Source organism: Armigeres subalbatus, chromosome 3 (genome assembly GCF_024139115.2).
Source record: "Armigeres subalbatus isolate Guangzhou_Male chromosome 3, GZ_Asu_2, whole genome shotgun sequence".
NCBI classification, from domain to species: domain Eukaryota; kingdom Metazoa; phylum Arthropoda; class Insecta; order Diptera; family Culicidae; genus Armigeres; species Armigeres subalbatus.
This window is the reverse complement of record NC_085141.1, coordinates 351922983-351947728: the sequence shown is the minus strand read 5'-3', so window position 1 is coordinate 351947728 and position 24746 is coordinate 351922983. Positions and strand designations below refer to the sequence as shown.

At 37.8% G+C, this 24746-nt stretch overlaps 1 protein-coding gene across 6 annotated transcripts in view; it reads left to right on the top strand.

Annotated features, from left to right (window-relative positions):
- The window catches only part of LOC134226060 (ral guanine nucleotide dissociation stimulator-like 1), a 230919-nt gene that overhangs the window by 170619 nt on the left and 35554 nt on the right, over positions 1-24746 (top strand). For 2 of the 6 annotated variants that reach the window (XM_062706578.1, XM_062706574.1), the window contains exon 2: positions 23843-24383. The exons of 1 other annotated variant lie outside the window; for it this stretch is intronic. In XM_062706578.1, coding sequence (XP_062562562.1) covers positions 24015-24383 — 369 coding nt within the window. In that variant the 5' untranslated portion in view covers positions 23843-24014. The remainder of the gene's footprint in view (positions 1-23842; positions 24384-24746) is intronic. 3 more of the 6 variants (XM_062706576.1, XM_062706577.1, XM_062706575.1) reach the window with 3 other exon arrangements.

The window sequence follows — 24746 nt, the reverse complement described above, 5'->3', positions numbered from 1 at the left end:
TTTGAACGCACTGCAAGCTGCCAGCTGCAAGTGTGTCTACAAAAATTGTACACATACACACATACACACACACACACACATACATACATACACACATACAGACATCACCTCAGTTCGTCGAGCTGAGTAGATCGGTATATAGCTCTATGGGTCTCCGGGCCTTCTATCAATAGTTCTTTTTGAAGCAATCATATAGCCTTTCGGTACAACTTTGTTGTACGAGAAAGAAAAAAATCAAGCAGTGTAAGAGATACCAACAATAATTGCCTACCTTAAGGCGTTTGCATACGCTTTCTCTATAGATAAATGATTGATCAATTTGGGGTAAAATTGAAAAATAAAAACTCGACAAAAAAACATTTTTAAAGTTTAAGATTGTCAAATGATGACTTATTTTAAAAATATGAACAAAGCTATGATTTCACTCACTTTTTCAATTGAAAAAATGATCAATGTTCCCCAGGATTACGGTATGGGTCTCCGGCCTCCTATCAACAATCCGCTTTTGGAGTGATCATATAGCTTTCGGTACAACTTTGTTGTACGAGAAAGGCAAAAATGAAAATTTATCGAGAAACAGCTGAGCTATTAAGGTTCAAATTTTATCATACAGTGAACTCTCCCTTACTCGATATTGAAGGGAACATCGAGTAAGGGAACTCATTTATAGCATTTTCTTAAAATATCAACTACTTTTCATAACATGTAGAAATATTATTTCAGGTCATTTAGCCGATTGTCATTTTTGGTAGGAAAGGAAGAAGGCCGAAATCCATTTGGCCGAATAGTTAAAATTGTTTTCTTATTAAGTGAAGAAAGAAGTGAGCTTTTCGAAATGAAGGGTTAAAAGTGAGAACTGTGGAGAGACAAATGAGATGTTCAAGGTTATGGGAAGTGAGTACTGAGAAATGGAAGTGATTACTTAGGGGCCGTACACTAATTACGTAAGCATTTTTTCTGGGTTTTTCAACTTCCTTTCCCCCTATGTAAGATTTTTCCCATACAAATCATTTTTTTAATTATATGGAACGTAAGAAAATGGCAGACTCCCCTCCCCCCATAAGTACTTACGTAATTAGTGTACGACCCCTTAGTAGTGAGACGCGTGCAGTAGTGTATGCGAAGTGATTAGTGGGAGGTGAGACATGAGAAGTGAGTGGTGAGAAGTGGTATACGATAGTTGCGAAGTGAAAAGCAAAAAGTGAGTAGTGAGGAAAACAAGCAAAATACGAGATGTGAGGGATGATATTTGGGATGTGAGAAGCGAGAAGTTGAGAAATGAGAAGTTAGTGGTGAGATATAAGGCAGAAAGTAGAAAAAGAAGGAAGAAAGAAGAAGTAAGAAGGAATAAGAAAAAAAAGTCGAGGGAAGAAGGAAAAAGTACGAAGCAAGAAGAAGGAAGAAGGGAAAAGGACGACAGAATAAAGACGAAGAAAGGAGAAAGAAGGATGAAAATGGAATAAAGTAGAAGGAAGAGTGAACTATATATAAAGGAAAGAATAAAGCTTTTCACTTCTCACCTCTCACCCGTCATTCCTAACTTTTCACCTCTTACTTCTTATTGCCCACTACTCACCTATAACTTAGCACTTCTCACTTTTCTTTTCTCAATTTTCACTTCTTATTTCTTACTTCTCACTTCTTACTTCTAACTTCTCATTTTCACTTTTCATCTCTGACTCCTCCCAATTTCTCATTACTCAGTTTTCACTTCTCACTTTTCTCTTCTCTCTTCTCACTACTCACTAATCACTTCTCACTTAACACTACTAACTTCTCACTTCTCACCTCTGAATTCTCAATTCTAACTTCTTACTTTTTACCTCTCACTTCTTTTTAACGAGAAAAGAAGGAAAAATTCGAAAGTATGTAGAAGGAAAAGGGAAGAAAGACGGAGAAATAAGGGAAAAGGCAAAGGAAAACGAAAAAGAAAGAAAGTAGAAGGAAGAAGAGGAAGTAAAGAAGAAATAAGCTCACTTAGCACTTCGCACTATTCACTTCTTACTTTTCACTTCTTACTTTTTACTTCTTACTTCTCACTCCTTCTACTTATTTCTTACTTTCTTCTTCTCATGTTTCACTTTTCGCTTCGCATTTCTTATTTCTCATTTTTCACTTTTCACACAACTCTTAGTATGTACAAGCACAGCTGATCCCAAGACGAATCGATCAGTGAAGAAATCTTGAAAATCGGTCCAAACTTCGTCCACCATCAAATATACACAACACACAGAAATCACCCATCCTCTGGCTTGAAACACTGACAAAATTAGTGTCGGAAAGTGTTCAAAGTGAACTGTATTTTTTCCAAGTTAGCTAGTTTTAGATGGGAAAAGGCACTTTACTAACCTAACTTTTTCACCAACAGTGAGGCCAGAAACAATTTCATCAATACAGTGATAAAACTCCGTACGAACGAGAATATAGCGGTAATTAACTAATTGACTGCCATCGAGTAAGTTTATATAAAAAGAAGATAGTTTGAGTTTGCTAAAAAAATATTTCAATAAAACAACAGGCCCTTAAGAAGATCCCATCCCCAGAATGAAACGTCGGCGATGAAAGAAAGTTGTCAACGCTATTATTCACGACTGAAAGCCACTCCGAAAATCGAACTTTGTCCTAAATGTCAATCGTTTAGTCGAATCTTCCAAACAATATGTTTCAAAACTCGATGTTTATCTTCCTTCCTATCCATTGTTTATGTAAGAGAAGCGAAAGATTTTAACACAAAAGATTTCACTTGAAAAGTTTGACTGTTAGATAAAATAATGACAAAAAAGAATACTTAATACCAACAGTAGACTGGCCCAGGAAACAAAAAGTTGTCGAATTCCACGGGGCACCCCCAGGATTGTGTCTTTGGGTGAGAAAATCAATTTCTCAATATTTCAGCTCAATCGCTTGTTGCATAAGCTGGCGCATTTGATTTAAAGTTTGTATGGGGATTTAAGCCAAAATATATAGGAAAATACCCCTCCGGCACTCATTCGATCTGAAAATTAATCCTGATTGCTCGATTGGGCTCAGAATTGCAAAAACGGCGGTTGGTATGCTACAGAACAATTTCCCAGAACATTGTATGATGATTAAATGAACTTTTATATAGTTTTCGGCTGATACGATTCGATCAATAAATCCAAAAATACACAATTCAGCTCCTAATAACTCAGTAGACCAGTGAAGAATATTTTGCTCGAAGAGTTTCCACAACTAGAGCACAAAGCGAACAATCGCCTCTTAATACATTACATATGCAACAAGCGTTGGTACATTACATATTACATACACAACTCAGTCAACTTAATAGAGAAATAGAGCATACCAAAACGACGAGATCTATAAATTATTTTTACTTTACTGAACTGATTTGTATTACGTAGTTAGATTTAGTGAAATAATGTATATGCATAAAAAACGCCTTTATTCAGCAGCGTAGCCGAATTTTTTTTATGAAATGAAAATTAGAACTGGTAAAAATTCATTTCGAAACTCCGTTTAATTTCGTTTAAAATATGATTTTTCTGTCGATTTTTTTGGAATTTAACGATACGAAACGAAATCAGAAAATCAGATTTTGTCATACTCAAAATCCGCGAAATTTCGTTTCGCATGCCTTGAAACGAAAGTTTTCGAAATACAGCACATGCTTACACGTGACCGTTTCTGACAACATCGAGTTAGCGAGGTGAAAATGTGTTGGAAAATTACTTCGACCTAGAGAATATCGAGTAAGAAAAGTATCGACTTACGGAGGGAACGCAGTATGCTAGATTCAAGGGACTTTGAATGTCATCGAGTTAGGGAAATATCGAGTTACAGAACATCGAGTTAGGGAGAGTTCACTGCATTTTCTCTTCAATTTTCGCAATCGCAAATTGTACTATACAAAATACACACGTAGTCCTACGTCAAAAATACAATGGTCCAACATACAATCCTTGTAAAGTTTTGAACACACCAGTATCAGTGTTTGAATCAAAATGAGAATGAGAAAATCTCTCACTTATCATGTCTGTATACACTCTCGATAGGTAGCATACCATAAGAGACGTTTTTCGGTAGCTGTTACGATAATGAACTGATTCGGGGGGCTACAACCCATGATAAATTTCTTTTAATAAGCCCCAATTGCGAGGGGCAACGGTTCTGGTGATGTATTTCAATTTGTTTTACACAGCTGTGCGAAAAATATATCCCCAACATAAAATGAGCGAGAACAACGCGTTTATCAAACCCCGTCGTCTATCCGAATCAGTTTTTTCCAACTTGTATACAAGTGCGATAGTTTTGTTTTCATGGCTTGTTAGATTCGAAGAGGTTTTTGACTCTCTTTTATCGCTGTTCGTTATCTATCGAGAAACGGGCTTGGTGGTCATATGGCTACCGCTTCTGCGTCATACGCAGGAGGTCGTGGGTTCAATCCCAGGCCCGTTCCATTCCTCCTACTTTGTATCTTTTCATTTATTTCTCATGTTCTAGCAATCACTAGAACTGGAAATGGGCTTTCATACCGTTTCCATCTTCTATCCCAAGTAACACAGTTTGTTGTATGAGTGTTAAAAATGCATATTTTAAGCATATAGGTTTGTTATGTTTTGGTATAAAAAACTTTTTTCATTACTTTCACACGACCTAAACAGCGCAAAAATAGATATTTTCAACATCTTTCAGTTGTAACCAAGTTTTTGACTGCACATTCACAAGACTAAAGTTAAGTGCTAAGAGAGTTTTCAATAACCGTCTCTCAACATGATTCTGTCAAATTGAATACCAAAACAAAAATGTTGACCAAAATTTGCAACGAAATAAACCATAGACAAAAACGAATAAAAAATGCATGCATGAAATGATGAATACCATTTTGATAAAATTAAAAAAGACGCAAACTAAGTACAGACTTTGAATTCGTTTCGAAGCCTCGCATTATATGCGACTCATGATTCATTGGCGAACTTTCCATTTTACTTCTACCAAATTCATGCGCCATTGATTGAAGAAGAAAAAAGCTATGCCAAAATCATATAATTTAGGAATATTATCTGTAAACGAATTCTCGAATCTGCCAGATAACAATATGGCGAGTTCTCGATAAACAACAAAGTTGATCGAAAATGTTCGTTGCTTTAATCCTAAAAGATGTTGAAATTACGTTCAAAATGCGTGTTTTAGCTATACTCCCATCATTAAGATGTATTTTCTAACTAAACATATGTCAAAAAATGATGTTGTTATGACCATGTTTGTAATATCATCCTGCAGGCATCTTTTATGTTGAGATAATGTAAAACAAAACATCTTGAAACACCAATCAAATGTCAAAAACCAACATGTTATCAGCAAGTCGTGAGATTGTTGTACAAAACATCTTCAATGATCAAAGTGCTGTTTGTTTAGCAAAAACCTTTTTATAGCTTTCTTCGAACATAACATGTTTTGTATTTCCTTTTCCCGACCTTAATTCAACATGATTCTTAGGTCTTCGCTATTAATGATGTTTTCGGTGTTACTTGGGATCCCTATACTTACAACTTGATTAGTTCTAGCAGGTAACTGTTAGAATTTGAAATGAGCAAAAAAAGCTAGTTGCGGCATCAAATTAGAATATACACCACCCTTCCTATCACATTGGCAACCCGTTAACCAAGACGAACCTCTGCCATAAAACCTGACCCCTCAATTTCAATAAAATTCCGCAGGAACTCGTGGCGAGTGCAGAGGTGTTCTTGGCTTGCAGTGGGCGAGTGACTGCATCCTCAATTCCTTCCCATCCCCGATGACCGTGAGGACGTGGCCAGCGCCGTTATCGACCATCCAAAATACTAGATGCTAATTTTCAGGATTTTCGGCTTTCAGTCACATGAAAATGTTGATAATTTCAAATCATTGCCAACCCCCGGATCGAAACGTTGGCAATGATTTGAAATTATCAACATTTTCATGTGACTGAAAGCCGAAAATCCTGAAAATTAGCAAATTACTAGAGCTCTCGGTCTGTGCACATTGAGGTTGGAGAGCAAATCCCATGCTTCCATCCATTGGTTCCCTGTGCAATTGCGATTGTTCTGGTCGATCACGGAGTAGCAACTACGAAATGCACGGTCATCATGCTCATGCTCATGCTCTTTTATCGAACGAACAAATCGTTATCTTTTGAGAGCGATTTCTGCAAACCCTGACCAGTATACAATTGTCAATATTACTAGAAATGAATTTAATTCGTAGTTAGGAACTTCGAGAGACGAGATATTACATTCTGTTTGACTCCAGCTCATTATGATTCCTCATTTACTTTATTTTTATAATTAGGATCGACACACTAACTACAACAAAGGTTTAATTGGTTCTTTATCTCCTTTATGCTGCCGTAATAAGAATTTTTCATATGAGTCAATATATTTTTGAATGAAACGTAAGAAAATGGCAGATCCCATCCCTCCCCATAATTCCAAACGCACATACAGCTAGTAAAGTAATACAACTAACTATTGGAGTACGTGTTCTCGATCGAGAGAATGAGTTTCACTTAGTCTCCTACCAACAACTATCTGAAGTTAACTTACAATAGTTACGTGGTACACATCTATTCCATTTCAGTTTCAAAATTCTTTCACATTACAAAGTCTGTATTCAATCAAGAAATATTCCACCTAAGTTATAATAAAGACCAGATCGACTCGGCCTCAATTCCAAACCGGCAGCATACACACATCTGGTTTCCATTAACTGTGTCAGTCAGTGTCAACACCTCGACACCTTGCTTCCTTGCTGTGCACCCAACTTATTTCAACAGTTGCTCCGTAGAGTTTGTTCCACTGAGCTGAGATATACCCAAGTAGGTAGGTAGGTGCATAGTAAAATGCATCTCTCCAATGTATCCGCACGTCGACTAAAACGGACACGCCATGCACAACAAAGACTCCAAGACAGGAAGGCGCATCAGGCAGGCGCTAGGCAACGTAACATCCGACCTGGAGGCGGGAAATTGAATTTCATCATTCGCTTCCTATCTATCCATCTGATGAGTACGAGATGAGCCTGACGGCCCTGTCGCATTCCACTCCCCCGCCCCTCACCGAAAGAGATCCAATATGTACACGTGGATTGTGTCAGATGCACATCAGCTTGTTATGCAAATGCACCTGTTTCTGATGGTACATGACTTAATCTCGCGTGACATGAGATGAAGGGTTTTAATCAAAATGCAAACAATTCTCCTGTAGTGTATTTAGCTAAATTTGATAAAGAATATTTATTTTAGAAGCTGTAGTATTTGCATCCAATTTTGTTTCATTAAACTTGATATAAACTAGATTTGTCCGGAGGCGAGCCAGCCTGGGGCTGCAAGTCTCCTTAATAAAGCTAAAAAAAAAAAAAAAAAAAAAAAAAAAACTATATTTGTATTTCGAAAAATTTAAAGACCTGTGGGTAGTCAATGCAATGCACTTGATTCGAATTTCGAGCATTTCAATGTGACATGACAAATCAATTTTGGTATCATTTTATATGCCTTTCTGGTGATTCCCATTATCGCATACGTTGTTTTCAAATATCATTCTGCGGATGACTCTTACCTAATTACACTTCATTTGGCTTTGATAACGTACACAGGTCATAAGTGTCTCTCTCTCTCGGTCGATGTTCGCCACGGATAGACTGCCTGCGTCGGAGCAGGGCTTATTCGATAAGCTGAAATGTCACAGGCGTGGAGTTGGCGATGTGTTGCGATGGCAATGACAGCAGGAAGCTGTGTACAAGTGCGGTGATATTTTTAGAATTGCATACATGGCTCTCTGTCTGTGCCTCTTGTGAAGCAATTAGTAGGAACAACCAGAGCCGCTTGATTCACCTCTGCGAGGCGTTCTCCCTGTGTAGGTATGTCAACTCGTTCGGAGCCAACCGTTCGTGGTGCAATTGACTGTGAGCGGATTACTGAGGCGGTGGAGGGATCATTATCGTGTTTTGAGTCGGTATGATGCAGCACCCCACCACAGGTTTGCTGATATTGGTGTCAGTGTGGCAACAAATTATTAGCAGTTGGGGCTAGAGTGAAAAAGGGCGAGTTAATGGGCCTAGAAAAATGCTATCAAGGCCGAATGACCTTTATTCTGATAAGTTATGCTGCTTGGATGACTTTGTAGCATAGGAACCGTACAGTCTTGAATCTTATATGAAATATCTAGTTAACGACATATTCCGTATGAAACTGAAACTGAAACTAAACTAAGTCTACGTCCTTTTAGTTGTTATATCAGCGAAAGAATGACATAGTTTTATCGTTATCCAGATATTAATAAACTGTGCTCAACTTATTCAATGTACTGTCTTTGTGTTCCTAGATTGTTAGTCATCTTTACATAAATTATTTCTACCTGAGCTCCCTCTACTCCCAAAGCCCTAGAGAAAGCTACAACGCTTCTTATTGTATCATTATTGGGGCTAAAAGCCTTTGTCTACAGTTCTGTCCCCTTTCCAAAGCAAAATCCACCCAACCGACAGCGGCTACCACACCGGAGCCGATTTTGCCCTTTTTTGCCATCTGGTCTGGTCTCCCCAGACTTCAGCCATTATTGCCCGCTGGCAATTGCCTATTCAAAAATTCACGCTCACTGATGACGAACGTCACGCTTGACATCGCACGTGCGCCCGCATCGGGCCCATTATATGTGGCATCGTGCAGAGTTTTCCCGAACTCGGAGACCTCGCGCGAATCAGAGATTCCGGGTGACACACTTTGACATTTGTAGAAAACATATAATTCGAAAGACGAAAATACCTTCGGGTCTGGAATCGGAATCCAATTCACTGTCCCCCAACCATCATCATTAAACTGACCGGTCGGTCGAAAACAGGTTTTTGCTGATAAAGTTTTATGCTGTTTCGGTTTGGATGTTTGTTGCAAAATCCAGTTTCCGAGTTGGTTGTTTATGCAAAGTGGCCTACCCAACCACGGCCAACGGATAAAATGCTGTGCTCCAAGCCGGCGCGCCGGTCCAGTCTCGACAGACGACAAAAAGATCATCGCTAAATTTGGCACATCTTCAACTTGCTTCCAGTGTAACCATCATTGCCAAGGAAGGGACATGGTGCTTGGTACAGAGGGATGGAGTTGGGTGGAGGTTTTTTATTTGGTATTTGATAAATTTACGTAACATATTGCGGCTGTCGGAAGCTTGGATTGAGATGAATTCCTTCTATATATAGTTTGTAAAATGAAGTTTGACGTGTTGGTAAAATACTTTAAATATGCTTCCTTAAAATTGCAGATCTGGATTAACGTCAATTTGATAACTTTAAGTATGGGCCGAACCAGGGTTTGCAGAAATCGCTCTCAATAGATAATGAACAACGATAAAAGAAAGGCAAAAAACTGTTCCGAATCATAACAAGCCATGATAACAAATTTTCAAACTTGTATACATAATCGGATAGACAGTTCCCACAGAGAAGTGATGATTCTCGCTTTGTTATCGTTCATTTTGCGTTAGGGATCGCACAGCTGTGTAGAACAAGTTGAAGTGCATAACTTTTTCATCATTTTTTGGATTCAGTCCCTGGGCCGAATACATTTTGCTATACATTGATTAGATTTTTTATGAGATTTATTCTGATGTAATAAAAAAAAACAAAACAATCTACAATGATATGGAAATGCTAATATCATCTTCCAAACTTGGACGTACATGTTCATGATAGAATAAGAGGCGAAAGTATAGAATTGATAGTTCCGTTAGGATACGGCAGGCATGAAGAAACGAACATTTTCAGTAAATGTCTGTCTGTTTGTGTTCGTGTGTGTTTGTACACACAAAGTAATTTTCATGAATCTATACCATTTCGTTGAAAGACATTTGGTTGAATGGCGTTTGGTCGCAAGGACACAACGACGAATGAACATTTGGTCGAATGTACATTTAATTAAAATCAGATTTTAGAATGATGAATCCTCGTACATTTGATCAAACCCGAGCAGCACAAGTCAGACAGAAAATGTTGCAGTTACTTGATTGTGACTGAATCCGGTCACATATAAGTTGCAGTAACCTATGCGGAACATGTGTGCTTCTAGGGAAAGGACATTTGGCCGAAAGCGGATTTTCGGAATAATAATCTTGGTACATCCAGTCGAATGAAGTTCCGCCGAATTATTATTTGAAAGAAAAGATTTTCAGTCAATAATAATTATAAAATAAATGATTAACTGCGGTGTTTCAATTAGTCACATAATTATTGCTCTTATATTGTCCAAATAATGATGGGCTCATAGAACGAATAAATAATAGCAAAACGGTAAATATTCCCGACAGAATATTGATTTTTGCGAACCCCTCTAACCGACTACGATGAATCTATACCACATTACGTCGAAAAGACACAAGGTCATATAATCATTTGGTAAAAAATAAGTTTTCGGTCAATAATTAACGACTTATGGTTGGAAGTGAATTCTATACTGAACTGATCTAAATAAATAAAAAAACCCAGATCAATCCACCTAGCGTTGGTGGTGCCTTTCTTGGTTGCGCATTAAAAAAATAAGAATAACACATAAGAGAGGTCGAAATAGCACTTTAGGGGGATAGATTTTACTTTTTCATCAATTCATATGCATTTGCAGTCATTTGAATGCATTGCTGCAATATTAAAAAAAATGTTTTTTCGTTTTTGAAATTTTTTTCCTTGGCAGAAAAACAATGTTTTTTCAATAACTTTGGAACGCAATGAACGATCGGGCCAACTGGACCACAATCCGCGTCTACTGCAACTTGTTGCGAGCAAATCGAATAATGCTAAGTACCAAAAAGTGTGTCTCACATTTTTGTACACACACACAAACACATACATACACACATACAGACATCACCTCAATTCGTCGAGCTGAGTCGATTGGTATATAACACTATGGGTCTCCGAGCCTTCTATCAAAAGTTCGGTTTTGGAGTGATCTTATAGCCTTTACGTATACTTTGTATACGAGAAAGGCAAAAAGTTTAGGTTTACTTCCTGATGATTTGACTTTTGAACGGGTTAACCGATTTGCAAAATTTTCTCCCTAATCGTATGTAGTTGTTTAATTTAACGGGGGAAGGTAGAAAATCAGTAGAATACAGTTTTAGGTCGGTAGTTGAGGGGAACAAAACAATAGCACGAAAATTGTTCTAGAGTGCGGTGCTGCAAATAGTTCAGAATATGACATTTGTATCACAAACACCCAGGCAAAGCTGGGTATTTTTCGCTAGTTGTTGTCTAAATATTGAGTGAAAGAAAGAGTGTCAATGAAAAAAATAATAAAACCATTTCCATTCGACCAAATGTCCCTTCGACTAAACGAAATGCCAATCAACGTAATGTCCCAAAGCCGACTATGATGATGTATTGGCAAAATATCATTGATATCATTAGTTTTCATTTCATCATCAGCATCTAATATGTTGCTAATTCTGTAGGTTTTCAATTTTTTATAGTCCACCAGGGTTTCCAGAAGTTTCCGTTCGTTTAGGTGAAAAATCCTAATTAGCTTCCGTATTCGCTTCCGCTGCTGATTGAGCTTCCTCACGTCCATTAAATTCCTCTAATCAGTTCATCCATCTATCTTGTGGGTTATTTATTCAATTTTAACCAAAAATCTATTGACTAATTATCCATTTTACTAAATTACTTATTACCGACTGAAATTCGCTTTCAACATTCGACTGAATTTCCATTCGACTAAATGTCCTTTCGAGCATATGTCATTCGACTAAACGTCATTCGATGAACTAAAGCCAATTGTCATATGGTCGGGGTTCAGCCAAACCGCACCAAGCGGCTTTTCGACTGACTTGTGATATTTTACTTGTTCAAGAAAAACGGAAGTTTTTTCATGTAAATTTAAGCATACATTTGCAGTAGGATATCCTCAGTTATGGGGATGAGGGATATCCAATACGATTTGCGATCAATTAAATCTGATAAACGAAAGTTTGAGCAGAAAAATCGGTAATTTTTCGTTGGCGCTTGGTGTGATTTGGCTGAACCCCGACCATATATTACTTTGAATTTCAAGTGTTCACTTAAATTCCCACCAAATAAAATTTTGGAAGGATCCCAAAAATGTCGAAGTAAAGCATTTGATAACTTTTTATATGGTAATTGTGGTATCCCGGAAACAAAACAATTATGCGAAACTCCAGATGTAAAATAACGTTAAATAATAACTGTTAATAATTAACGATTGGAAAAATGTTGCATTAAGGATCTGGTTTTCTCAGTCTCTGGGTTGATCAAAAAGGCTGCACTTTGAATTGCCCAACGTTTCGGCAGGATGTATTCTGCCTTTTCAAGGAAAAAAAATATTAGTCGACCGTTTTTCGTTTTGTGAAACATGTCTGGTTTTTCAGCTTCTTGGATGCACCACAATTTTGAACATTAAAAATAGTGTGCAGTGTTTTTTCCGTTCTGTTAATCAATTTATTAACGAGAAACGAGAAACGATTGACTGATAATTTTTCCTTGAAAAAAGCAGAATACATCCTGCCGAAACGTCGGGAAATTCAATATATAACCGTTTTGATCAACCCAGAGACTGAGAAAGCCAGATCCTTAATGTTAAATAATAACTTAGGATAAAAATATACTCTCGACCTCATTCATCGAACTGCATTGTGCAAAAATGATTGAAGAATTGTTGAAAAGTCTGAGAATTTTCTCTGTTTAGTTCGAAAAGCGTTACCTCTGTCTGCAAAACGTACGCTATATCATGATCATCAGATGGCGAAGATTCAGCATCTGTTCTCGTTCAAGAGTAAGATGTTCTGTGTCCAGATGAGCTCCGCTATGTGTTACATTTCCATAATGTTTGCATTCTGGTTTCTAACATCAACCATTCTGGCACTCGTCCGTATATTTTCTTAATACAAACAATATTCTGGTCAAATTTCATTTATTATTCCAACCTTGACACGAACACTTGAGCACATTGCGCCTTTAAATTTGAGGTATTTAAGCAGATAAATGAAAATATTTTCAAAAATGAAATGTTTTTTCGAAAGCGAGATAATACTTTCAGTCGGGCGTTTTATGGTCGTACCTTACAAATCCTAACTATCAATACTAAATGATTATTTCTGTCAAACTTTGTTTGAAACTCCGACCAGCACAAGAAACGCATAAAATTGCTTAAGTTTGGCGAGTTTTTGTTATTAGACTGTTATAATGACCTTGTAGTAGAGACCTAAAATATGTTAACTTTTGTACTCTGACATGTCCAGGAAGTAAATTCTCAATAGTTCATTATAATTTAGAAAAATACATACAAAAACGAGTGTTTTGAACATGAGTCTGTTTGGAACACGTATCGTGGTTTGAATAAAGAAGTATTGAAAGTCTTAAAAATAAACCTCTGACAATAAACCTATCAATGCCGCCACTGCCCTTGCCTAAATATCTGCGATCTGGAGAAAGTTTGTCGCTCTGGTCAATTAAATAACTTTTTTCTTGCTATTGAGAAATTTCATCAAAAACTAGATTTTTATTTCGACGTAACGCCCGCCTGTGATTGGGCCTACTAAATAAATAAACGACCGATGGAAGCTTATGCTTTGCTTCGCCTACCTTCAACATGCATAAGGATTGAACCGTACAAAACTGTAGCATCTGCAGATAATAAAAATATTTGTAATAATTTATTATTACCATCGGTCAAACTATCAGTATATTGCCACAAAACTTTAGAGCCAAAGCATATTTTGCTAATTTTAGCTTAATTTTGCTTCTAACCCCAAATTATTAACTATTTTTTGAGAGATCTCAGTCGATCAACAGCCATTGAACAGTTTTTTTAATGTTTATTTGAAAGACTTTTAGACCGAAGCTGACTCGTCTCTACGAACAGTAATTCTTAACTCCTTCCTGCGCATCCATTGATTGCGTTCAAATGTTATAAAGAAAATGGTGTATTGAAACACATAGATGAACTGTTCTGCTTTCCATCACACTGAACACTTATTCATCTCATCGGGAGAAATACGGCACTAATTTCGTCGCTTCTTGCTTCTTGCTAACATGCGTGCCCACAGCTGAAAAAATCACAAAAATAAGAATCAAATCATATTCCTTTTCATTGTTTTGTTTTTCGTGGGATGAATATCGAAGCTATGAGGTAAAAATTTCGTAGGGTGAGAAAATTATTTTGAGCTTTTTAGTGGAATGTCTTCACTTGTCATAAGACGAGTTTGTACAATCCCATTGAATTCCACCACTTAATTGAACCGGTACCAGCGAAAGTGGTACATGTTACATTGAGTAAATTTTTCAGGAGACGCGTTTTTCCAAAAACTTGGAAAATAAAATTCAAATTAGCAATTTTCTGCATCTCAACTGTACCAACGTGTTATGACTAATGTGCCTAAAGGTAGTAATGAGAAATATGCGGAGTTTCTTGACAAATTTCAAGTTTGCTTGAAAAAAATGCACATGTACCACTATTAATGGGAACAAAATGCAACAGAAACCGAAAATCGTTGCAAGTAAAAGTGGTACATGTACATTTATAAAATTATTTTAAACGGCAGTAAACCATTTTGAAATTAAAAATAGGGTTAATATCTGTTGCGGAAACATTCATGTTGTCAAATTTTCTTTTCAATAAGCTGATTTTAGTGGGTAGAGCTGCACATGTACCACTTTTCCTGGCAACGAAATGGCCATTGTGATATATACCACAAATTAATAAGTGCATATCTTCAGATTGAGTTGTCAAAAATCACTTTTTCGTTATTCCCTTACTAGACTTTTGCTCACAGAAGCAGTTGGTGTAAAAAACACAAAATCGACAAAAATGGTTTATGTACCACTTTCGTTGGCACCGGTTCAATTGTATCTTGACAGATACGTATTTCGACCTCAACAGTAAGGCCGTCTTCAGTGTCTCGTACTTGACTCGACTTCTTAGGGTAGTTCTGACGAAATTTCCATGGGAATTTGAGGTATAATTTGTCAAGGAATCTCCTTAGGAATTTTTAGAATTTCTTCTTTGAATTTTTGGAGGAATATCTGGAGAATTTCCAAAGTTTATTTACTTTTCTAGATTGATTTCCTAAGGGTTTTCCGAAGAAATCCCAACAAGCACTTCTAAACGAAATCTGGACGGAATGATCAAAGAAATTCTTGGAGAAATCTAAGAATGTCGGGAGTTCCTTCGCTTTGAAGTGCTTTCAGGAATATCTTCAGGAGAGAGTTCTTGAAGGAATTTCGGAAGGTATTACTGAAGGTATTCCGGCAAGAATTCATAAATGAGGGCATTATCGAAAAAAAACCTGCAGGATATTCTGGAAGAATTCCTGGTGAATGTTTTAAAGAACTTCCTCTGAAGAAATTCCTTGGGGAAATTTCGATTGAATTCCAAAAATTTCTTCCTAGAGTTTCCGAGCGAATTCCTTCATCACTATCTAGAAGAATTTATCTAAGTAATTCCTGTAATAATTACCATAGGAATTTCAGAGGAAGGAATCCCTAAAGGTATGTAACAAAGAAATTCGTCAAGAAAACTCCGAGGGCATTCCTTACAGAAACATTAAAGAAGTCCAAAACAATTTCCGAAGAAATCTTTGATGGAATATCATAAGGATTTCCTAAAGAAATTTCCGGATAAATTGCAATAGAAATTTCCGAAGAAATCCCTAATGGAATTTTCGTTAGAATTCCTGAAACAATTTCCGTATGCATTCCTTAACGAATTTCTGAAAGTAATTCGTAAAATTTTCCGTCAGTTAATTTCCGAAGAAATACGCAAAGAAATTTCCGAAAGAATTCTTCAAGTCTTAGGTTTTCCTATAGAAAGTTTTTCAAAGGAGTATCTGGGGGATCTCCTAAAGAAATTTATTGATTTATTTTAAAAGTTATTTCTGAAGTATTTTCCAACGGAATTTCTGGAAGAAGTTCCAAAGCAATTCTTGGATGAATGTCCAAACGATACTTCTTCGGATATTCTCAGGAATTCCTGGAATTAGAAGTTTTCGGAGAAGCATTTCGTAGAATTCCTAGAGCTTTCCAATAAGGTAATGAACAATTCCAAGACAATAAAATCAAATTGAAATTTCTTAATGTTTGAAACTTTTTGACGTTTTAACTAAATAATTTTCTCGATTCAGGTAATTTGGCGTAGAAACAATGTAGTTAATAACTGTGGTACACCCGATTTTTTTTTACACGGGGGATGTGTTCCGTGTAAAAAAAATTTCAGTTCAAAATATGAAAATCCGTGTAAAAAAAGTTTTATGATTACTCGACAAATCATGCAAAATGGAGCAAATTTGCAAAAATTTGTATGGGATTTTTTTACACGGCCGTGTAAAAGAAATCCGTGTAAAAACAGAATCGGGTGTAGTAGCTTTTCCATGTGATTGTCTTAATCTACTCAGTGATTTCGTTAATCATAATTATTGTGCCAATTAACTTGTGATGCCTGATTTTGGGGGGATGGGAGCGGTTTGGGCATGTATCTAGCCCCCCCAACAAAAGCCTATGTACCAAAACAAGCGTATTTTGCTAGTCGCCTTCAAGTTTTTGGAGCCCGGATGAATGTAGCTCTGGCGTGGCTAAATAATTTATGCAATATTTTTCTAAATAAAGTTTCATTTAATCACTCAAACTAATTAACTAAGGGTACACTAATTACGTAAGCACTTACGGGGGGATGGGGGGGGGGGTTTAAGCTATTTTCTTACGTTCCATAGAAATAAAAAATGATTTGTATGGGAAAAATCTGACATGGGGGGAGGGGGATTAATAAACCCAGAAAAAATGCTTACTTCTTCTTACTTCTCACTTCTCACATCGTTCTGATTATCACTCGCTTTACACACTTAAGGCTCAAATTACCGTCATCCAGTCGTTGACGAGAAAGACAGCCACTTGCTCGTACCACCCTCCCCAGTAGGGTGGTCTAACCGGTAGTACCGAAACCGGTAATACCGGTATTACCGGCCAATTTTGGGTACCGAAAATACCGGTATTAGAGATAGAAAAAACCGGTATTTTCGGTATTTAAAATTTTGCTGTCAGTATAGAAAATATCGAATAATTTTCACCTACATGTATCAGCTCAACTGCATGTAATCGCATATCATATCTAAATCCATCATTAGTTGAGTGAATTTGATGAACTCCTGCACAGGTCTATTAATTATACCTGTTGCTTCATTCTCTTAGCCATCTTTCAAACTGCAAATGACTTTTTTCTTCAATAAACATTTTTGACATCGTCGACCATTTTCCGCAATATATGAAATTATGAAAAATGTACACATGTGAAAACGATTGTTTGCAAAAATATGTCCCTTTTTCAATTTGGAAAGAATTTGAATTAATGGCTGATGCCAATGCACGCTGGTATAACACGTTAACTATGCTCAAACGGATCAATGAGTTTATGCTTTTTTGAATAATTCTGCTGTGAAGCAATTAATCAAAAACGATTTTGGTATTTTCTTCGAGGCATCCAGAGCTACTTTGATTAATCAAGCGGATTCGATCGTTGAAACTGTGACAACGACCTTACTTGACGATCGGAACGAAGAATATGCCTCTATGGGTAATTTTTCTCGTTTATCGGTTAAAGGACAACCTGTGAAGGGATTGTAGCAGAGCAAAGCACTTGCGTTGCTGGTGGCAAATACGTTGATTTAATTATCTTTGCATGCAATCCGTAAGGAATTCCCCTACTATGAATCTGAAGGGACTAAGGGCAAGCATTTGACACTGATTTTTGACGGTCTTGGAACCATTCGTCCAATTCCGGTTGAATCAGAGAGAGCATTCTCAATAGTTGGAAACATTGCCAACAAAATCCAATGCGGATTAGGAGACGAGTCGCTCAGTATTTAATGTCTACATAAGTTTTGCTTAGTTTGAAGTTTGTCAACAAATATTGTTTTTCATCCAAAAATCCAAATCAAAAGTTTTTCTTTTAATACGTGAAATTTTAACAAAAACCGGTATTCTACCGGTATTACCGGTATTGACTCCACCAAATACCGAATAATGGCCAATACCGACCAATATCGGCCAATACCGTCAAAAATGGCCAATACCGACCACCCTATCCCCAGTAATAAAACCACCCACCGAGGAGAAAAAGCAATCTCCAGCTGCATGGGGGAAGTATTTTTGTTTCAAAACTACATCATCCAATAGCGAAGAGATAATTATATCCGGTGGATGCTTTATTTGGTTTTATTTCGCTTTAGTTTTCAAAAAAAAAAACTGCCTTTTGCAACATTTTTTAGCAAGAGGGAAATCGACGATTTTCTCTCTATATATATAAGAGAGCGTGAGAGTAAAAGTTCCAAAAACAGTCCCAAAGAAATTCCAAACGATTTCAAGTATTACGTCGTGCTATATCCCACGGAAATTCCAAAGAATTTAATGAGAAATTCCGAAGAATTAAGCTTATTGACTTTACTACATCAGTTCATAAATAGTGTTTTTTGTGAAACAGTATAAGTTGAGACTGTTTTCTTCAAGTCGAGTCAAGTACGTCCCAACAAAAAATTTCTGCTGAATAAGCCAGATTTTTGGCTGAAAAAGACTATTTTCGGCTTAATAAGCGTTCTTTTCATATATATTTTAATATAAACACAAATTGTCTTTGCGAAACTCATTAATCTCCCCGAATTGCTTGAATTTTGTCAGGACTCCTAGATTGTTAAACAGATGCTAATACAGATATGAGGGTGAAGGGCCGTTTGGCCGAATGTCACTAGGCCGAAAGGGTCATTTGGCCGAAAGGGTCGTTTGGCCGAAAGAGTCGTTTGGCATAAAGGGTCATTTGGCCATCTGACCGAATAAGACATTTGGCTGAATAGGACATTTGGCCGAATAAGACATTTGGCCGAATAAGACATTTGGCCGAATAAGACATTTGGCCGAATAAGACATTTGGCCGAATAAGACATTTGGCCGAATAAGACATTTGGCCGAATAAGACATTTGGAAGAATGAGTCATTTGACAGAATATGTCATTTGAAAAGTCGGAAATTAGAAGTGAGAAAAGAGACGTCTCAATTCTCATTCGTAATTTCTCACTTCTCACTTAAAAAAGTGAGAAGCGCGAAGTGAGCAGTGAGACGATAATTGAGACGTCTCTCTTCTCACTTCTAATTTCTCAAATGACCTTTTCGGTCAAATGTCTTATTCGGCCAAATGTCCTATTATGCCAAATGTCCTATTCGGTCAATTGTCCTATTCGGCCAAATGACCCTTTCGGGCAAACGACCCTTTCGGGCAAACGACCCTTTCGGCCTAATGACCCTTTCTACCAAACGATTCTTTTGACCAAATGACCATTTTGGCCAAACGATCCTTTCGACCAAATGGCCCTTTCGGCCAAATGACTCTTTCGGCCAGATGGGCTTGTTCAGCCTAGTGGCATACGGCCAAATGGCTTTCGGCCGAATGGGTTTCGGCCAAACGACCCTCTCCCGATTCGTACCGATAAGAGGTCACTTTCCCCAGGGCACCTTATTCATATCTCACCAGGTGCATCCAAAGTGGGCTAATAAACACAGGTAATTTATTTGGTCATTCTTCATTACGTAGTATAACATCAGTTAATGAATTTATATTTTACAATTATTAAATTGCTGAGAGCAGGATTTTTTTCAAACAAAAAAAATAGTCCAGCGGAATCCGGAATATCTCCGGAACTATGTTACGGACCGTCTCCAGATTCCGGGAATGAAAACCATATGAAGACCAGCAGCATCGAAATCTGTGGATATTTGACCAAATTAGAGTAGATTGGAGGAAAAAACGTTACCGAAAAAATAGGTCGGTACAGTAAAGGTTAATAAGGAAATTAAGTAAGCTATTCGGCTTTACGGCATTCGGTCAAATGATGTTCGGCCAAATGACTCTTCACCGAGTCATTTTTGTAAGACATTCGTCTGATTACTTCCAAATTGCCACGAGAAGTTCTTTAGTTTTGTTTGTGTAATACTTAAGAATGTCCAGAAAATATTCAAAGGAGAATATTTTTTTGTAATCCTGTATATATGAAAATGAGTTTGCATTTCTTTTGAAGTCATATACAGCTTTGTTCGGAATACTAGCAGCAGAGGCCGATTTTCATTTAAAAAGGTCAACTTTGACATGCTGGTTGAACTGGAATTTTGGCAGAGAATTTTAAATATGTTGAAATTTACATGCACAAAACACAATCTAACACAATCTAACAATCAATGTCCTTTTCCTTGTCCCCTTATTAACTTATAATAATGATGATATATCTTCTTCTTCTTCATTGGCATTACATCCCCCACTGGGACATTACCGCCTCGCAGGTTAGTGTTCAATTAGCACTTCCACAGTTATTAACTGCGATGTTTCTGAGCCAAGTTACCATTGCTGCATTCGCATATCATGGGGCTAGCACGATGATACTTTTATGCCCAGGAAAGTCGATTCCAAACCGAAAATTGCCTAATCCGGCACTGGGAATCGAACCCAGCCACCCTTAGCATGGTCTTGCTTTACCGCACGGCTAAGGAGGGCCCCAATGATGATATACATCCGATTCTTTTTTTTACACAGGGGATGAGTTCCGTGTAAAACAAGTTTCCAGTTCAAAATTTGAAAATCCGTGTAAAAAATGTTTTATGATTTCTCGACGAATCATGCAAAATGGAACAACTTTGCAAAAATTTTGTATGGGATTTTTTTTTTACACAGCCGTGTAAAAAAATCCGTGTAAAAACAGAATCGGGTGTATATAGTTTGTAAATATCATAAAGAGTCTCGGCTCCGTTAGGTGTTATACATGCCTGAGCCTGTCAAATAAACGCAATAGATAAAAAATGACATTTTTTAAAACCCTAGGGATAGAATGATATTATGTCAAATTGTGGAAAATAATAAAACCTTTCAAAAGCTTATTGGATTCTTTTAGTGAGCTGCAAGGTTTCAACATAATAAGATAATTAAAGCAACGGTCGACCTGTATACAAGGTTTTGTACACTCTTCAGTCCTAACCAATGCGATAAACAATAATTTGTAAGAACTTTCGTGCCACTAAATGTAAAATTATCCACAATTCCAATAAAAATGCCAATTGAAGATTATGGCAGGTGCATTTCAAGGGAATCCATGAACCACATTACAATTCGTGTGACTAATTGGAAAACTATAGTATATAGTAATATTGTTCCCGACGACGGTACCGAGCCATTTCGAATCCAACGTGAACACTATTGGAAAAGGTCACGTGCAAAGCTTTATGCCGCCCTAATAGCTACTGATGAATCAAAACATCTTCTCTTCCTTCGAAGGATTTCTTCCTACCGCTGGCGCTGTGCCACACCACAAGCAAACAAGTCACGTCGCGGTCAATGTGGAAGGTAGCTTTTCACAACCTACTCAAGGAGCAGCGGCTCCTAGGGTATACGTTCCTTTATCAATGACACGGTCCTATTTCAATCATGTCCTATTACAGGCGACTAAGGTTCAATTTAATTGATTTTTATATAAGAATCACAATATTTTACGATTCAATTGTTCGTTTTTGAGTAAGATCAATATGGATATCCGAACAAAAGTTTAAAATTAAGAGCATTCACCCTACATTCTAAGTAAAAATGTCGTGACGCATCCTTATTTTCCTGGAGGACATGAAAAGCACTTGCCCTGCTGCGGGGGAGTTTGTTGCACTTGACTGGTTGAACCCTGACGGGGCCATTAGGGTCATGCTCGAGAAAGTACCAGACACCACTTGGTTGCGGCCGCCGATGATGGTGGGATATAGAGCAGGTGACTAATGGCAATATGCTAAATTGATGGTGGATCGATTTCTGTGCGACGATTTGTGGCAAATTATTGCTGGTGGAATACTTTCCATTCGTTTGGTGGTCATTCATTTGGCTGAAATTTTCCCGAAATAGACCGTCTAGTCTGGGAATGTTATGCTTGAATTTTTTCGCCGTCGAATTTGCTATCATCTTCACTGGTGTCGAGACGTTGTTACGTCAGAGCATGATAAACGTGGCTATTAGAAGATTGAGGTTCTGGTTGATTCAATCGTTTTGGACAAATAGATGTCTGTTAATATTTAAAACTAAAGTGAAACATTATCGAGTTCTATAAATTATTCAATTAACAGCGTTTCCAGCTAGCTTCGCTACTGGTTTTCAAAGAAAACGTTATATTTACATCACCGGTAAGCCCACGCACATACACCCAGTTAATGGGTTCTGCTTTTCCAGGTAATATTTTACTCGGAGCAAATGCCTCCTAACAATGGTTTTTCCAAGAAAGGAAATCCCCTTTTCTATATTAGACAATGCGACGTGCCCCGTATCCGTATTGCAGCAAATTTCCTTCGCAGACAGTTCAAAATGAGCGAAATAAAAGATTTATGATGCCGCCGTCTCGACAGCCAGTAGCAGCGTCGCGACGATCGCCACCGCAGACATCGTTTTCCGCTTCCCGGAAGGAGAATAGTTAGTAAGGGGAAACGGCCCAAAACTTCAATCGGGAAGTCAAATATTATCCCAACACATCCCTGTTTGAACAATTGACTTAGTTAGAGAAATACTTTCTAAATTTTCAGTAGAAATAAAATCGGAATATAAACAACTGGTGAACGGTTCCTGTATTTTTTCACTATTATAGTTTTAGTATTGTCACTAATCACCTTCGGTTGATCTTTTATTTGATTCTAAAATTCAATACTGATCCATGACTTGTTTTTTAAATTGTGGTGTACTGTAATGCGATTATTATCCATCACATAGATGTGCCTATTTGATTTATTGGGATTCCAGTTGAATCAACAACGCCAGCACAAGGAACGGACTAGTAATGAAGCGTTGTCCCGATTCATTGGATTTGAGTTCATTGGCAAATCACTGTTTTACGATGGATTGGAGCCGTGGATGAGGCCTGGAGAGGTAATGCAGCGGCTTTGTTTATGCTGGCAATTTACTTTATGGGACAGCAGGGACTAAGAAACGTGAGCAAACAGTGTTGCAAAAACGATAAATACCGACTACTGTTGCGAACAGATGGACCAAGCGTAAGAACACGTGTCGTTTTATTATGCACGGTGAGGGACCGCCCGAACGATCGATTGAAGAGGGTCCATTCGATTATTTGTGTGTTGTTTGTAGAAAATACCTTTCCCGTGTACACGTGTTCTCTCTGTATTTGCAAAATAAAGGTGATTTTTAAAATGTTCTTTACACCGATTTGATTTGATTTATTTTTTTGTTGGGATTCGGCATCCATGGAGTTGTATAACATCACTTATCGCTAAAACTTTATGGTAGTTCCTTTGAAACGATTGAGATGTAGCAACATGGCGTTTTTCTGCAGAATCACAAAGGAAAGTTGCAGCTGAAGACAACCAGATGGATGCAGTTTGACTTTGTATTCATTGAATTACATTGGTGAAGAGTTGGCTCAAATTTAACTCAATAAAACATTACAACGTCTAACATAGCATTGTTTCGATGCTTAATGGAGCCGTTCGGTTTAGCAAACTCATCATTTCGTGTGAAATATTTTCAATACGTCCGTATTAGTAAAGCCTTAATTGAATTTTGTGAGGCAATGATTGCACTGCTACAAGATAATGGCCCACATAAGGGGAGACCGTTTTTTGCTCCATTTCCGACCGATCCTTTATTTACCTCCGAACCCTATAGCTAGCAACGATTCATCACATATCAGCATTGCTATATACCTTAATCATTGCCATCGAACTAAACTCGTGCAAGCTCTCTACGAACCAATTAATTATCACTCGGCAGAACCGCTCGTAAATTGAAAATACCGAAAAGTTGATTCAATATTCGTCCACCTACCAGCCAACAGCCTGATCCGAAAATAAACTGTGACGCAATCAGCCCCTGATGCTGTCTCATGTTAGGAAAAAAGCAAAGCGAAACCACCACAGCTCATAGATAATGCATTCCCACATTAAGTGAACATTCGGTAGTGATTAAGTGCATCCATCGTAGTGGAACGCGCGTGTTTGCCATGTTTTGTCCGAGTAACGAAACGCTGCAGAATCTGACCGAGAAGACCAAACTGCTGGCCCAGAAATGTTCCCACCAGATCCGGGTGGCTTCGGCATCGTACGGTGCGGAACAGTCTTCCGCCGGGGAAGCACTGGTTCCAACGGAAGCGCCGACTGCGGTGGTGACACCGGCGTCAAAGTTGATGCCACCGCCAGCACCACCACCGCCGCCAATGCAGCAGCCACCCAGCCCGAACAAGGAGGGTACCAAATCGCTGAGATGCCTCTGCCCCTGCAAAGGGACCATCAGTAAGATGCTGGCCCGGAAGCTCGGTGTGGCCGGGAAGGACCACGGACTGACCACCTCCAGCACCCGGTGGTACGTGAAGGTAATACAGATGGCAAACTGGCGAAAGATGTTTATTTGGTTTATTATTGCTGAAATTAAATTTGATACGCAGCAGGTGTACACATCAACTTTTATTTTATTAACTTCTTTTTAATAACTTTGCGTTTTATTGGTGCAGAAATTTGAATACTCAAACCATGTTTGGCTCATCTTCCATAATCATATTTTCAACGAAAAAAAATTAACTACTTCTGCTTGAAGTATTTTTACAATGATATGGAAATGCTCATGACTTTTTACTTTAATTCAGGTGTACACTAGCGCTTACCGCAAATTGGACACATCTAAATTTTAGACGCTAACCTCATGAAAAAACACAACAAATCAATGAAAAATTCAGTGG